This window comes from Podarcis bocagei, assembly GCF_964188305.1.
Source record: "Podarcis bocagei genome assembly, chromosome: 1".
NCBI classification, from domain to species: Eukaryota; Metazoa; Chordata; class Lepidosauria; order Squamata; family Lacertidae; genus Podarcis; species Podarcis bocagei.
In genome coordinates, this window is record NC_138125.1 from 83,732,544 (window position 1) to 83,746,209 (window position 13,666).

The window sequence follows — 13,666 nt, forward strand, 5'->3', positions numbered from 1 at the left end:
TGAGAAATCTGGAAAGCAAGCTAATTGGAAGTGGCTATATGAAATGGTAATGTAGCACCCAGGTTCACTGAAGTCCCCTGTCAGGCTGCCAACTGTTCTGTAGAGCAACGTGAGCCCTGAATGAGTCCTGTCCTTGTTATAAGCCGAAATATGCCTTCTATCTTCTTGAGCTCTGATCAGGCATGTGTCAGTGTTTTCACGCAGCCTGACGTTTAAGTCAGCTGGGCGTCATTTTAAAAAGTCAAATCTCAGTGCCAGGCGATGGGCCATTTCATAGATTTGCTGCATCTAAATGAGCTCAGATTCGCAAATGACCAGTTATAGCAGAAGTTATCCTCCCCATCACCACCCTGGTAAGCCACGGCAGCACTTTGCATTGTAAATTCCTGCAGTGTCAACTTGTCGCAATCGATTTGAACGTGACACCAGGAGGGTTAGGAAAACCGACCCGTACAGTGTATTGTGTAGCTGACGTCTCGTATAAACTGAGCTCTCCTGCTATGTGTGCAGAGTTAGCATGCTAACGCAATGCCTGTCTGGGCCACACATCCTTGGCATTATATGAACTCATCTGGAAACAAAGAGACCTGGTTTAAATGAGACATCAGTTGCTTGGAGTGCTTGCAGTAGCTTAGGACCAGCCCAGTGCCAATAGAAAATGTAGTTATCTGCAATGCTTGCACAATCACATCTCATACACTTCTTGCAGTGGCAATGGACGTACTAGCTGGGGGAAGTGCTGCATGTTCTCAGGAGCAAAATATTGTGGTTTGACTGCTGGGTAAACGCCATTTCATGCACAACACTTGTGATTGCAATGGATATACTTGCTGGCATATTGAGGGCCGGCAACCATATTTCCCCAATGACAACATCAGTTGAGGGCAGCCCATGTGAAGAACAGCTCAGCTGCACTGAAGTTAACTCCATTTGTATGTAATGGCTTCAGCACTTGTTTGGGTGCTATTCTTAAAAGTAGCAACGCAGCAAAATGAGTGATCTCTCTTACTTGGTGCAACCCCACTAAATTTAGCAATGATCATCTTCTACCAAATGTCTAGTTCCTTGTCATCAGCAGAGGTGGACAATTAGCCTTAATGCTGTTCTTAATGCTTGGCTTAACCTGGAACACTAGGTGGCAATACGGGCTGCAGGACATCACAGGACAAGTGACAGTGGGAGAAAGGAACCATACCCAAAACCTCAGAATTCAGAGTGGCATTCTGCTACATTTGACTCAGAAGAGACCCACTAAAATTAATGACCATGACTAAGTTAGGCCCATTAATATCAGTAGGTTTACTCTGAGTAAAACTTAATTGAATCCTACCCTTAGATTAATTTTTAATGCACTATAAAGCACTTAATTGCTTTAGGTGGAGGATTATCTTAAGCACCACCACACATTTTCAGTAAATCTTCCATGTTTAGAAGAAGTGTGCCTCTAATTACCAGATACTCGGGGACACATAACAAGAGAAGGGACTCTTGCTTATGAGCTTCCCAGGGGAATTTTCCTGATTATTGTTAGAGACAGTGTCCTGGATTGCATGGGCATCCAATCTGATCTCCAAGGCAATGGAGGAATCAGTGCAGGCAGTACATAGCACCTTATGATGCTCCGATGCACTAAATCAGTATCTCAGAAGTGGGCACAAAATCCTATCCCATCAATATGCAGGAATTGTTAAACTCCAAAGAGGAGGGGGTTGTTCTGTGCCTCTGAATACTTTTCTTCGTCTTCTTCTTCTTCTTCTGAGCAGTGCCTTCTGAACTGCACAGATCCCTCCTGTGTATCATCTCAAGAGACTTAACTAGTGGAGAGACTCTCTCCCTTGGGGGAAAAGGTGATGCTCAGCATAAATAGATGTGAGGCAGTATGTATATTATTATGCTGGACAGCATCACGAGTCTGCAGTGCTTCTGCTGTGGGGGATATGGAGCACAGCTCTGTTCTGGAATGCAACTTTGAAAAAGGTATATATATTTGTACTGACTTGACATCTGCTCCCTGTCCATAGGGAATCTTATCCGCTGGCATTACTGAGCATTCTCTTCATTTGGAGTAACTCTCTTTGCCAGGCATTTACAGTCCCCTTGTCACATCTGTTATATCAGGGCTGGGGCTTTGTTTCAGAGAGACATGTAGAGGAAGGTGGGAGAAATGGGTGCATTCTAGAAATCATATCATGCATTTTGCAAATACTTATATTTCTTTAGATCCCTTTGGAATATGTAAAATTAATCCCAATTTAGTTCTCATTTATTTCAGTGGGAACAAATTCATGGTTAGTTTTGCATACATCCTAAAGGGACCCAAGTGCAACTTACTTATCCTGGAGCGAATCTTGAGCATTTTAAAGATTGGAGTTATATTTCTTGCAAATATCGGACACGACATGTGCTGGCCTGAGGAGCATTAAATGCAAGAGAAATGCCACTCAGTGCTAAAATGCCCCTGAGTCAGCCAATCATGTCTCCCTGCTGAGTGCATATGGGGTAAGAGTTGACCACCAGTGAGAGCAGGGTTTCTTTGGCAAAAGCTCCAATTTCCTAGAATTCCCAGGACAGACTCATACAACCTCTTCCCTCTTCTCTTTCCATGGAAGCTTAAAACCTTTTCGAAATTCAGATTGCATTAGCTAACTGTTAAGTTTTATCGATTGGCGACTGCTATTTCTAACACTCTTTAAGTTTGTTGCTGTTTGATTGCCTCTCTCTTTTTAAATTTTGTGCGTATTTTTATTGTTGGTTCTGTTGTCGGTTGTTATCGTTTGGTCCTGTTGTAAACTGCTGTGGAATCCTTTTTGATGAAATGCAGCATTAAAAATATTTTTAATAGAAAATAAATAGCATGCACGGTACACGTTTGTTGCATTCACTCTTTTCATTCTTAGGCGTAGACATCAAAATATTTTTAAAAAACGACTTTGTTGAAAAATGAAATGTGCTAAGGGAAGAATCCTAACCCCACCCTAGAGCTGGCTGAGGAGCCTTAGAAAGTGGCATAGCATTCTGGCAGAGACAGAAGTTTGCTGGCAGAATGGCATTACGTACATTGCTAGAATGTCCCTGGCACACCAGTGAAGAGCACAGATGTTCCACTGGTGGGAGTGGAAACAGGGCAGGTTGGACATAGGCACAGATATGCCACTTTTTCCCCAACCACAGAAATGGAGAAAATCCACAGCAGCCCCTGGGGCTGGTGCAATTAACCCCCTCTAATGTAGTTAATGGGAGGGAAGACGAACAGGCTGCCCGCATCTTCTGCACTGCCCGCAGCAAGAATGGCAAAGCAATGGATGTGGCTGATGACTCTACAAGCCAATCTCTGAAATGCCTCCCTGCTCTAGCATAGATGTAAATTAGGGTTGCTCTACTTAAGACCCTCTTATGAAGATCTGGAAGAGACAGGGACCAGACAGGGCCCTTGAGAACCTCACAGACAACGAATGCCAGAGACTGGGAGAGCCCAAACAGCAGTCGCTCCCTGGCTCTTGATTCTGGCTTCTGGGTGCCCAGCAGCCCCCTCTCCCTCCCTCGCAGGCTGCACCTCCAATTCCAAAATCTGCAAGGAGAATAAAAAGCAGATATTCAAATCGCCATCATCACAAAAGTGCCACTGTCTATCTTACCATGCTGGGATGAGTAATAAGAATTTGATCCCCGCTTCAGGAGAATGCAACTCTCTTAATAAATAGAAGATGCTTGTGCTTGGGTTTCATCAGATACATTCATTTATGCCATTAGATGCTTCTGGTCCTGGCTACAGTGCAGCACAAAGTGCGGGGGGCGGGGGCTTACAGTTAACCCAGACAGTATACTCCCAGACACATAGAGCAGCTGTCATTGCTCTTTGGAAATTGCAGAATTCCCATCAGCCCCAGCCAGCATGGCTGACGGTCAGAGTTCTTTGGTGGCCCACAGGTTTCTCAGCCCTGGCCTTAGAGCATATATGAAGCTGCCTTATATCTAGTCAGAACGTTGGTCCATCTAGCCTAGCATCAGCAACCCTCCAGGGCGTCTGGCCAAGGTCCTTCCCAGCCTTGTTACCTGAGATGTTTTGAACTGGAGACACCAAGGACTGCATCTGGGCCTGACTGCAGGCAAAGCTCTTTGCTGCCAGCTGAACTCTGGTTCTTCCCCAAATTTGCTTCTGTAGCAGAAGGAACTGACGTCCTCCTTTCATCTCAGGAGTTCACAGGCCTTCACAAGCCCCAGGTGGAAAGCTAAAACTGCTCTGAGGTGGGGCTAGTCCTGGCAATCCGTGCCCCATTCCCCACAGTGAGGAGAAAGCAGAGCCCCTGAAACAGCAATTCTGGCTTTCTTCAGGTGGAACAGCCTTGACTAATCCCATCATGAAAGCATCCCACCCTTATCCAAGAAACCCTGGCATTTAACTGAGAGCTCTCCCCAAGGAAGAAACTGTCAGAGAGGCTCTGGTTCCTAGAGCGAGGACTTTGTTTTAGATCCATCCTGGGTAGCAGCTATGGGGAAGCCAGTGCTTATTGCCAGAAGCTTCTGCTTCAGCTGCTTGGATTTTGAAGCTAGAAGTCAGCCTGCTAGGGCAGTAGGCATGTCAGTGGATCAACTGCTTTGTGACAGTACACTGCCGGCTGGCCATACAAAATGGGGAAAAGAAATCTATCTGAGGCCTCAGTTCTTTTCTTCACCCTCATATAGTTATTCTCACAATAGCACAAGTTGGAAATCTCAGGCAGAATAAACACATGGCTCTGTGACTGCAACAAATTTCTAGTTGGTCCTGGGAATGGAGTTGGACACACATGTATCTTTGTGGGAATTGGTCTTCTTCTAAAATGCTGAATCCTTGAGGCCCAGACTGTGGGAACAGGTAGGTCCCTTTCAGTTCTCAGCCTTGCCATCACCCTTGGCTGCTTCTGATGGAGGCGTTGCTGACGACAGATGGAGCGGCATCATCCCAGCTGCATCCCTGCCCTTTAGGCCCACATGTCATCATAATCGCTGCTGCTGCTGTCAAATGAGCTGTTCCCAGGCCCAGCCTTGCAGTTCACCAAAGGTCTGGGGGAAGCTGTCGAACCTGAAGCAAAGAAATGAGGGCATTTCAGGTCAGCTGCCAAGAAGAAGGAAGAAGCTCAGAAGGAAAAGATGCTGAGGGGGAAGCTGAGGTGCTTGGTGACCTAACTATCCAGCTGCGAAGCCTCTCTGGAGGTCTTGCTGGGTAATGAGGGAGAAAACTATCGGCTTCTCAGGGTGGAGAGCTCTGGCCCCTATTCTTCTCTCTTTAGGCGATCTTGCTCTGCTTGACCATCACTAGAGCCCTGCATTGTGGGCTGCAGTAATTGGCAGCCCTATATTTAGTTGAGGATGTGCGGCACCCACAGCCATTAACTGTCCCACAATAGGAATCCATTTTGTCTAAGCCACAGATGGCCACCTGGCAGCCTAGAGGTCAGACACGCCCTCCCCAAAGCAATGCTATAAGGCCCCTGTCAGCTCTACTGAATTTTAATCAAATGTCTGGCCATGGTTTCATGTGGAATATTTTTCTTTAATGTTCCATCTCTCTTTTGTATCTAACATGCAGGTACATTAGCAAATGTGTGTGTAACACAACGCCTGGCCATACATGCTCCATAACCGCAAAGCCTTAATTACCAGATGGTGTCAATTTCATTACAGAGAATGACCTCACTTTTGAAGGGATCAGTTTGTGCTCGTCTCTGACGTTCAGAGTAGCTACAACCTTGTTTTATTTTGCGATGACCTTTGAATGTGCTAGCTGACTAATTAAAGTTCCATTGATAACAATCCTACGCTTCACCTCCAAAGGAAGGCTCGTTTCCTGGATGGCTTTCCTGCTTCTCTGGTTTCTGGATGTTCTCATACCAGTCTGCATCTCCAGAAGAGGTGCTGTCACTGTCTTCAGCTGCAGGTCCTGCTGGAGAAAACCAGGGACTTCATATGGCAGTGAGGAACTGGATCCAGCACAAGAAATCAGCAACAGCATCACAGTTACTATGCCCCCCTGAAAGATACAGAAAGGCTCTCACCTGCTTGTGGATAGGCCTCTGAGGTGGGGTGCTTGTTGTCCCCCTCCTCGTGCATAGCTGGCATTGCAAAATTGTAACGGGGAGGGTCTTCATCAGTCACTCGGTTTCGAAGAGAATCTGAAAGCAGGGGCCAAACAGACTTCATCATCAAGCTCCCAGATGCAGGGGAAGGGGAGAAGGAGGTTTCTTTCAAAACACAGGGGTAGGAGGATCCACAGAATATCACTGTCACCCCCACCACCAAATGACTAAGGAGCACAAGTTGATTTGTCAGGAAAGTAGGCTATTATATATGCTGTATTCAAACAGCACACCTCTGAACCATCAAACTTACAGATCCTTTAACCCTAAGTTCCCACAACTCTTAAAGTTTACAAGGTTTGCCCCTTGTGGCTTTTTGTGGTTTTCCCCCCCCCCCTTTCCAGGCAAACCAAAAGGGCAAAATTCCTCCTCAGGTCTGCCTGGGTGCCTTCCTGCTCCCTCCTTCCCCAGTCCTCTCCTGCTACCTCTCTGCCTTCATTCCCAACCTTGTCTCAACTAGCTGGGAGGGGCCAGTTGAATCCATGGGCTGCCCCTGCAGAGCATTTTCTGCTCCCTACGCAGTCCCTGCACGAACCCATTGATGGGATTTTATTGGGGTGGGAATGAAGAAACACACTGGACACATACTCAGCTTCCTAAATGCAACCCCTAACAAACATTCAATTGCCTCTGAATGTGGATTGCATAATAACCCAGGCATATAGATGTGGGGCACAGAAGTCTAACTTGCATCTCTTAGTAGAAAACCTGCACTTAATCTGCTTTTAAAGTTTGCAATGGGAAAATCTTCGGGGACTGTGGAGGGAGGGAGTTAGGGAAATAGCAGGTGGGCCAAGCGGCACCAAGGAACAGTAGTGGTGGAGAAGGAAGTGTTTAAAGAGCCTAACTAAATATTAAAATCAAAAGTGTGGCATGCAGTTTTGTCTGCATTTTTCCTTTAATACTGATCTAAGTCAGACTTCTGAAACTGCTGCTAGTCAAGCAGAGGGGTGTGTGTGAATATATACTGGGATATATTGGGGGGGGGAGTGGGTGGAATTTTGATTAGGAAAACAGCACAAAGGAAAGGGTTAAACACCCCCCAGTCCTGATCAAATCCTTTTGGCTCCCTTAAAGTAGAACCACAAAGGATCACGAGGGATTATCATGGATGTACAGCTTGGTCCAAAGAAGCTAGGAAGTTTCTGACAAGAAAGCAGTGTGTGCCTGGCAGTGGTGAGATGCTCACTGTAGAAGGTAGACAGTTGCACAGGTGGTTTGCTGCTGAAATCATAGTGTTCATAGTCGGAATCAGAGTCTTCACTAAGGGGCGTAGGCAGCACTGCCGTTGCTGAAAGGGAGAAAGAAACATGAGTCCACTCGGGGAGAACCAGCAAGTGGAGCTATCAGGCAGGACTTCAGGGCACAAGTCCACGGTCAACGCAGAAATGCAGCAGGACTGACTTACTCTGGGCTACACCCAACCTTCTCTATCTGCTACTGCCAGGGCTCTTGTGCCAGGGGATAGGTGAGTTTGATTGTTGCACAACATAGGAACCCAACACAACAGTTGCACTAGTTGAAACTCACATCACGGCAGATTGCATGATCCGTCATGCAGCAAAGCTGCCAGCAACCTGCTTATGAATTCTCCAGCATAATAGCATTTCACTGGCACAAAATATTTCAACCATTTTATCAGATGCTTGAAATGCTGTCTTTGCTTGGCAGAGTAGATAGATAGCTTGTAGATAGACACAAACACAGAGAGACGTGAAGGAGAAATGTAACCAGTAAAATCAGAGGGAAACAAAATACAAAAAAATGACACTCTCAGACACTTACATTAAGTAACCATTCACAGAGCATTATTGATGATAAACACAAACGTCTTGGAATGGGTACTGGCATTTATACAATATTTAAAGTACTGTACCGTACAGTAGATTTTCTAGCTGTAGGCTTTTTTTGGAGTTATATTATCTATTTAAATGTTGTTGTTTTTTTTAAAAAATAACTATTTTTATGAAAATAAAATGGTTAAACTGAGAGGAATCCTGATAGGGACAATGTTATCAAAACAAACAGCATCACTGGTGGTGTGAGGCTGGTAATAACTGGGATTCAGTAGCAAATACCAGCTCTGAGGCAGGGACTTTCCTCAGGAAAACTGCCTGTTGTGATCCTGATAATTATAAAACACATCCAACCAGCAGCATTATTGGATAACTGCAGCAAAAAAGAGATTGGAATCATTACTGTGTCTCAGTAGCCATTATAAGGTGGGAGACACATGAGACAAGGGATAATATAGTGCTACCATTTCACTCCCAGCAGCCCATCAAGGACAGCCTTATGGGCTACTGTCTCGTAGATTCTGGCCCAAACCATCAAACATGGAAACTAGTAACTGCCAGGAAGACAGGAGAGGGTGGGGAGACAGGTGGTTGATGGAATAAGGGAGATACAAGTGATGCCAGCAAGCTATAACTTCCCATACCTTCTTCTTTGGGGAGGTTTGTGGGGACTTGCTGATAGTTGTTGCGTGTTCCAGTGGCTGAGACTTGCATGATGTGATTTAGAAGGATGGGGGCAGCAGCTGAGGCACAGGGATTGGCACTATCTGCAACTGAAAACAGATATTTTATTCTGTAAGGATTCCCTTCAAAGGGACTTTGCACGCAGATAGGAGTTTGACTCTGACAACAGTGGAACTAGTGAGCCTGTGGCTTTCCAGATGTTGTCAGACTACAACTCCCATCATCCATGACCACTGGCTGGGCTGGGCTGATGGGAGGAGTCCAGCAACATCTAGAGGGCCACAGGTCCCTCATTCTATACAGGCTTCCCTTCCATTCCTCAGAGGGTGCTGAGGTGACATTCTCACAACCAACTTCCACATGGTAATCGTATGAGTAACTATTGCGTTATCCGGGGCAGGGGGAAACCAACACCCATGCTGCCAACTGAGCAGTGGAAAAGTGAAATATTCCTCCAACAGATGTGCTCTGTAAGAAAAGAATAGCATCTGCACATATTTACTATGGAAAGAGATGATAGTTTGGAAAGGTCCAAAGGAAATATAGGCCCTCCATAGTAACTAAAGACAGTTTAGACATGACGTATCTGATTTTGCCGAATTTCCTTGCTTGCTCAACAACTTTGGGCAAAACATTTCACCCTGCTCTTTCTAGGTATAGTGAATTTTTAAGAGTGGGGTTTCGCAGGAAAAGCTCTGAAGCAAAAAGAAAAAAGGGTGTGGGTACTCAGACACCGAGCTTTAAATTGCAGGCTGCAGAGGAAAGTTAAGTGTTGATAAGCCCAAAGTTGCATGCCCGGGTAACATCATTCATTCACGTAAAAGAAGTAAACATGAAAGCATTTTCTGGTCATCGTACATAGCAAAATGACAACAATAAAATCCAACTGCAACCCCCCCCCCAAAGAAATCGTGATTTGACACAATTTCCATCTCATATTAAAAGCTTGAGAAAACAAAGAGGGTTTTGCCTGGCACTAAAAGGACAACAGAACAGGCACTTAGCGAACTTCCTCAGAGACAGCACCCTAGAAGTGGGGCACCACAACCAAGCAGGCCCCTTTCCCCTGTCTCAACCTGCCTCACCTCTGATGACAGGGGCACCTAGACAGGGCTGTCCTAATACCTTTTGGCCCCTGAGACAGACCCCAAAATGGCACCCCCATCCCTGCCAAGGAAGGAGGAGTGAGAGAAGATTGGAAACAATTGGGGTGGGGGTGAGGAGACAGATCAACGTTGGGATCTGCTGCTCCTGTGGATCCTGCCACCTGAGGCAGTTGCCTCACTTTACCTCATGGGCCAGACCTGCACTCAGAGGATGGTGTCTGAAGGACATTATAGTTATGCACCAGCACTCTGAACTGTGTCTGGAAACAGACCTGGCATCAGTGTGGCTTTTTAAAGCAATGTGGAGATATGTTCTGTTCACCTGGTTGCAGTTAGCAGCTTTGCGATTGTGTGTAGCACATAATAATAATTTTTTTGCATGTAAATGTTTCAAAAGGGGGCCAAGAAGTAAGGATATGCTACTAAACTATAGGGACAAACATCTGCCAAAATGACAGCCCGCAGGCTGGCTGAATGTTGCATCTTTAAAGCAAACGAAATGAGTTTCCGACATGAATCCATATAACCAAATGCCCATAACAGGGGAGAGATAGAGCACCGAGAGATAGTGGCTCAATTATGCACTTTTCTCTGAGAGGCTTCTAAGTCTCATTTGCAATCAACCCTTCTTCTTGAAATCTATCTGCACTCTCCTTCAGATTTCAGGAAGCATTATAGACTTGTTATAAAGGAGGCTTCTGGAAGTGGCAGGGATACACTGAGGCTGAAAAACATTTGACAGCTCATGACAGCTTCTTGGTGGCAATATGAATTCATGGCAGGGACATTTTGCAGCATTTCTGATTCCTGCCAGGAAGGAATCTGGCATCTGGCTACTTCCTATAGTAGCTGTCCAAAACACAGTATATTATATCCACTCCACCAAATTCCCCATAGCATTATTTATACGTAGGTTTCCTCCCTCTGTAGTGCTGGTGATGCCCAGCATACCAATGGTACCATTTTTCCTTCGCCTGTGTCGCAAAACGGTGATAATTAGAGTCAGAATGGCCAAAAAAAGGAGAAGACCCAGGACGATGCAGAGAATTTGCAGTATCTGGTATGATGGTCTAACATCTAAGTTCTCAGGTGCAGTCCAACCTGCAAATGGAAACATTAGCAATTGTGGGTAGGTAGTAAAGATGGACAATTTAAGAAGAAGAAGAAGAAGAAGAAGAAGAAGAAGAAGAAGAAGAAGAAGTCAATTTCAGTTGCTCTCCATTTTCCCAGTTCAGTTCATTCCATGATGATTTTTTCCCCAAGTAGGCATTAAAATATATACGCATTTTGTGCAATAACATTCTCCTAATATAGCTATTTTTTGTACACAATTATGCATGGTAGATTTATGTTGCATTTGTGATGTCCTATTATGTTATTGTTATTCATTGTTTGTAAGGTGCTTTGGGAGTCATTTGAATGAAAAGTGGAATAGAAATACAACCAGTCAATCAGTTTTCCCCAACAGAATGCATTTTGCATGCTATTTTCAATGAATAAGCACATTTTTGTATGCATTCTTTGGTTTGCGAACCGCATGGCAAAATTGAAAGTAGTGCAGATTTCAAAGGAGAGATGCATTCTGATTTGCTAATTGGTTCAGGAAGTGTGGATTTGGAAAATTTGCATTAAATGGGAGAAGGGCAAGGAAGAGGGAAACAGCCTTCTAAGCTTGTGTTGGATTTTGTGCCATTTCTGTGTTTTCTTTGTTCTTATACCATAAATGTGTTGTTGCTGCTATTGTTGTTGCTGGTGCTGTTGTTATGAGTTTGGGAAGGGGGGAGTAGGCTGTATGCCAAGACCCTTCTAATGTCTGGGTGCCCTTCTAATTCCTGGAATAGCCAGGCTTGCTTCCTAATGAGGTAATGGGCCACTAAGGAATCCAGAGGAGTTAGAAAAACAAAGGCCAGAGTTGAGAGTGGAGTTATGTGTGCTGGAAGCTGGAAACAAGGCAGCCGGCTGGGAAGGCAGAACATCAGAGCCATGCCTGATTTCTCCAGGAATCCAAGGCTGCAGCTATGAGAGAAGCAAGGCCTTATGGGGGTGTTAATGCTGTGAACCCCTCCATTGCAGGCTCTGGTTGTAAATATGTGCAAATAAACCATAAACCATATTAACTCTCCAGTCTCTGCTGCACCTCATTCCAAAGGAAACACGAATCCTGAGTAAGTGCCTGGAACCCCCGGAATCTTGCACCACTCAAGAGATTGGGGTGGCATGTAACATCATCACAATGATTATGATTATGACTATTAAATTTATTAACCCTAAGGTCCCAGGGCAGGTTGCAATGTTAAAGCACAACACAATATGAAAGCCAATCTAAAACAACTTAGTAGCATGGCATAATTGTGGATGAAGACTAGTCTTACTATTTGTTTCAGTTACCCAGCTGTGCATACAGTCCCTATGTCACCTAGAGGACACAGACCAGGAACAAGGGCTATATAAAGATAACAGCAGGTGTGGTGTGGAAAGTTTAGAGGCTGGGTGTTTGTTCAGATGGGTACTGATCACACAGGCAGACAAGACCAAACAAGCTGAGATCATGATTTCATGCTACCTCCTTTTGTATTGCCTGAGCACAAACGGGAGATGCAATACTGTCTGCAAGAGGAAGTGCCTTGAGGCTTGAACTTACGTGGACTGGTCAGGTGGGAGACTGGAGTCACTGCTTCTGTCGCTTGTGTGTTTGCAGGGCCCGCCAAACCCTGTGAGCCTGAAATCCAGAAAAGAGCACAGAAGAGTAAAGAACCAGCAACACCTAAGGACCGTATTAGTTTTGGGGTTAGAGAGCAGGAGACTGAGAAAGAGGGTCTAGACTGCATCTTCTCGGGATCCTGGGTGGGTGAGAAGGGCCCCCCCCCCGCTCCTGCTTTTTCCTCTTAGTCCCCCCCCATAGTTTTTACAATTCTGTTTTATTGTGATTTTAAGCAAATCAGCAGCAGCACAGGGAGAGCCAGAGACCCTCCCTCATTTGCAGATACCTTTGTATTGAGCTCAGGCAGACTAAGCAGCCTGTGTTGGTTTCATGTCAGCACCCGGCAGCCATGCAGATCAGCAGAAAACAGTGTTGGGTAAAGCGCATCGCAGGCTTGGGGTAAAACAGAGAGAACTGGAAGCTCCTTTAGGCTGTGATACATGTTGTGACAGCGGCTTCTGCACCATCAAACCAGCTACCTAGCTACTCTGCAACGCAGCCAGGGCATTTTCAGGTGGTGGGTGGGTCTGTTGCCAAGTGACATCTCAATCACCCCCTTTAGAGAAGCCAAACAGCATCATGGCATGAAGTCCCTACTGAAGCAGGGAAACCAGAAGGGACCCCTTGCTTGGGCCCTGTGGCTACTATCTGTATTGGGCTGGCATGGCATAGATTTCAACCACTCCTCTTTCCATGCAAATCACTGCAAATTGTGGTGAAATGAATTCAATAATGGAAAAATGAGAAACCAAGAAAACTGAAATTGACAGATCCTGCTACAGTGGAAGCTTGGTTGTCGAACGTAATCCGTTCTGGAAGACGGTTCGACTTCCGAAATGTTCAACAACTGAGGCACAAAGGGCTGTTGGAAATTTCCACTGAGAAAATGGAAAAACATGCAGCGGAAGCTATTTGGCTTCCGAGGTGTGTTTGAAAACGAAAGCATTTACTTCCGGGTTTTCGGCATACAGTTTCCAAAGCATTCGGCTTCTGAGACACTCGAAAACTGAGGTTCCACTCTATTGCTATGTGTTGTTCACTCATGTCAGCAACTGACACCAGCCTGCTGCTGTAAAGGGTTTAATGGTGTGCCTCGTTAAGCTCTAATTATCACTCGGTGAGATTTCTGCACCTGATTGCTATTCAGCTCCCACCTTACCATTTTTCTTCTTTATATACCTACCAATTAAGATTTTATTTTATGCATCCAATGAATGGGGCCCAAGTTTATGAAAGGTTATGCCATAATAAATTTGCTAGTCA

At 45.3% G+C, this 13,666-nt stretch overlaps 1 protein-coding gene across 3 annotated transcripts in view; it reads right to left on the reverse strand.

Annotated features, from left to right (window-relative positions):
* Positions 1-1,056: 1,056 nt before the first annotated feature.
* CD6 (CD6 molecule) overlaps positions 1,057-13,666 on the reverse strand; it is a 41,852-nt gene continuing 29,242 nt past the window's right edge. Inside the window, exons 4-10 of one of the 3 annotated variants that reach the window (XM_081200765.1) lie at positions 12,344-12,421; positions 10,654-10,803; positions 8,557-8,685; positions 7,306-7,407; positions 6,036-6,152; positions 5,807-5,923; positions 1,057-5,062 (exon numbers count right to left, since the gene is read on the reverse strand). In XM_081200765.1, coding sequence (XP_081056891.1) covers positions 4,962-5,062; positions 5,807-5,923; positions 6,036-6,152; positions 7,306-7,407; positions 8,557-8,685; positions 10,654-10,803; positions 12,344-12,421 — 794 coding nt within the window. In that variant the 3' untranslated portion in view covers positions 1,057-4,961. The remainder of the gene's footprint in view (positions 5,063-5,806; positions 5,924-6,035; positions 6,153-7,305; positions 7,408-8,556; positions 8,686-10,653; positions 10,804-12,343; positions 12,422-13,666) is intronic. The other 2 variants (XM_081200764.1, XM_081200763.1) reach the window with 2 other exon arrangements.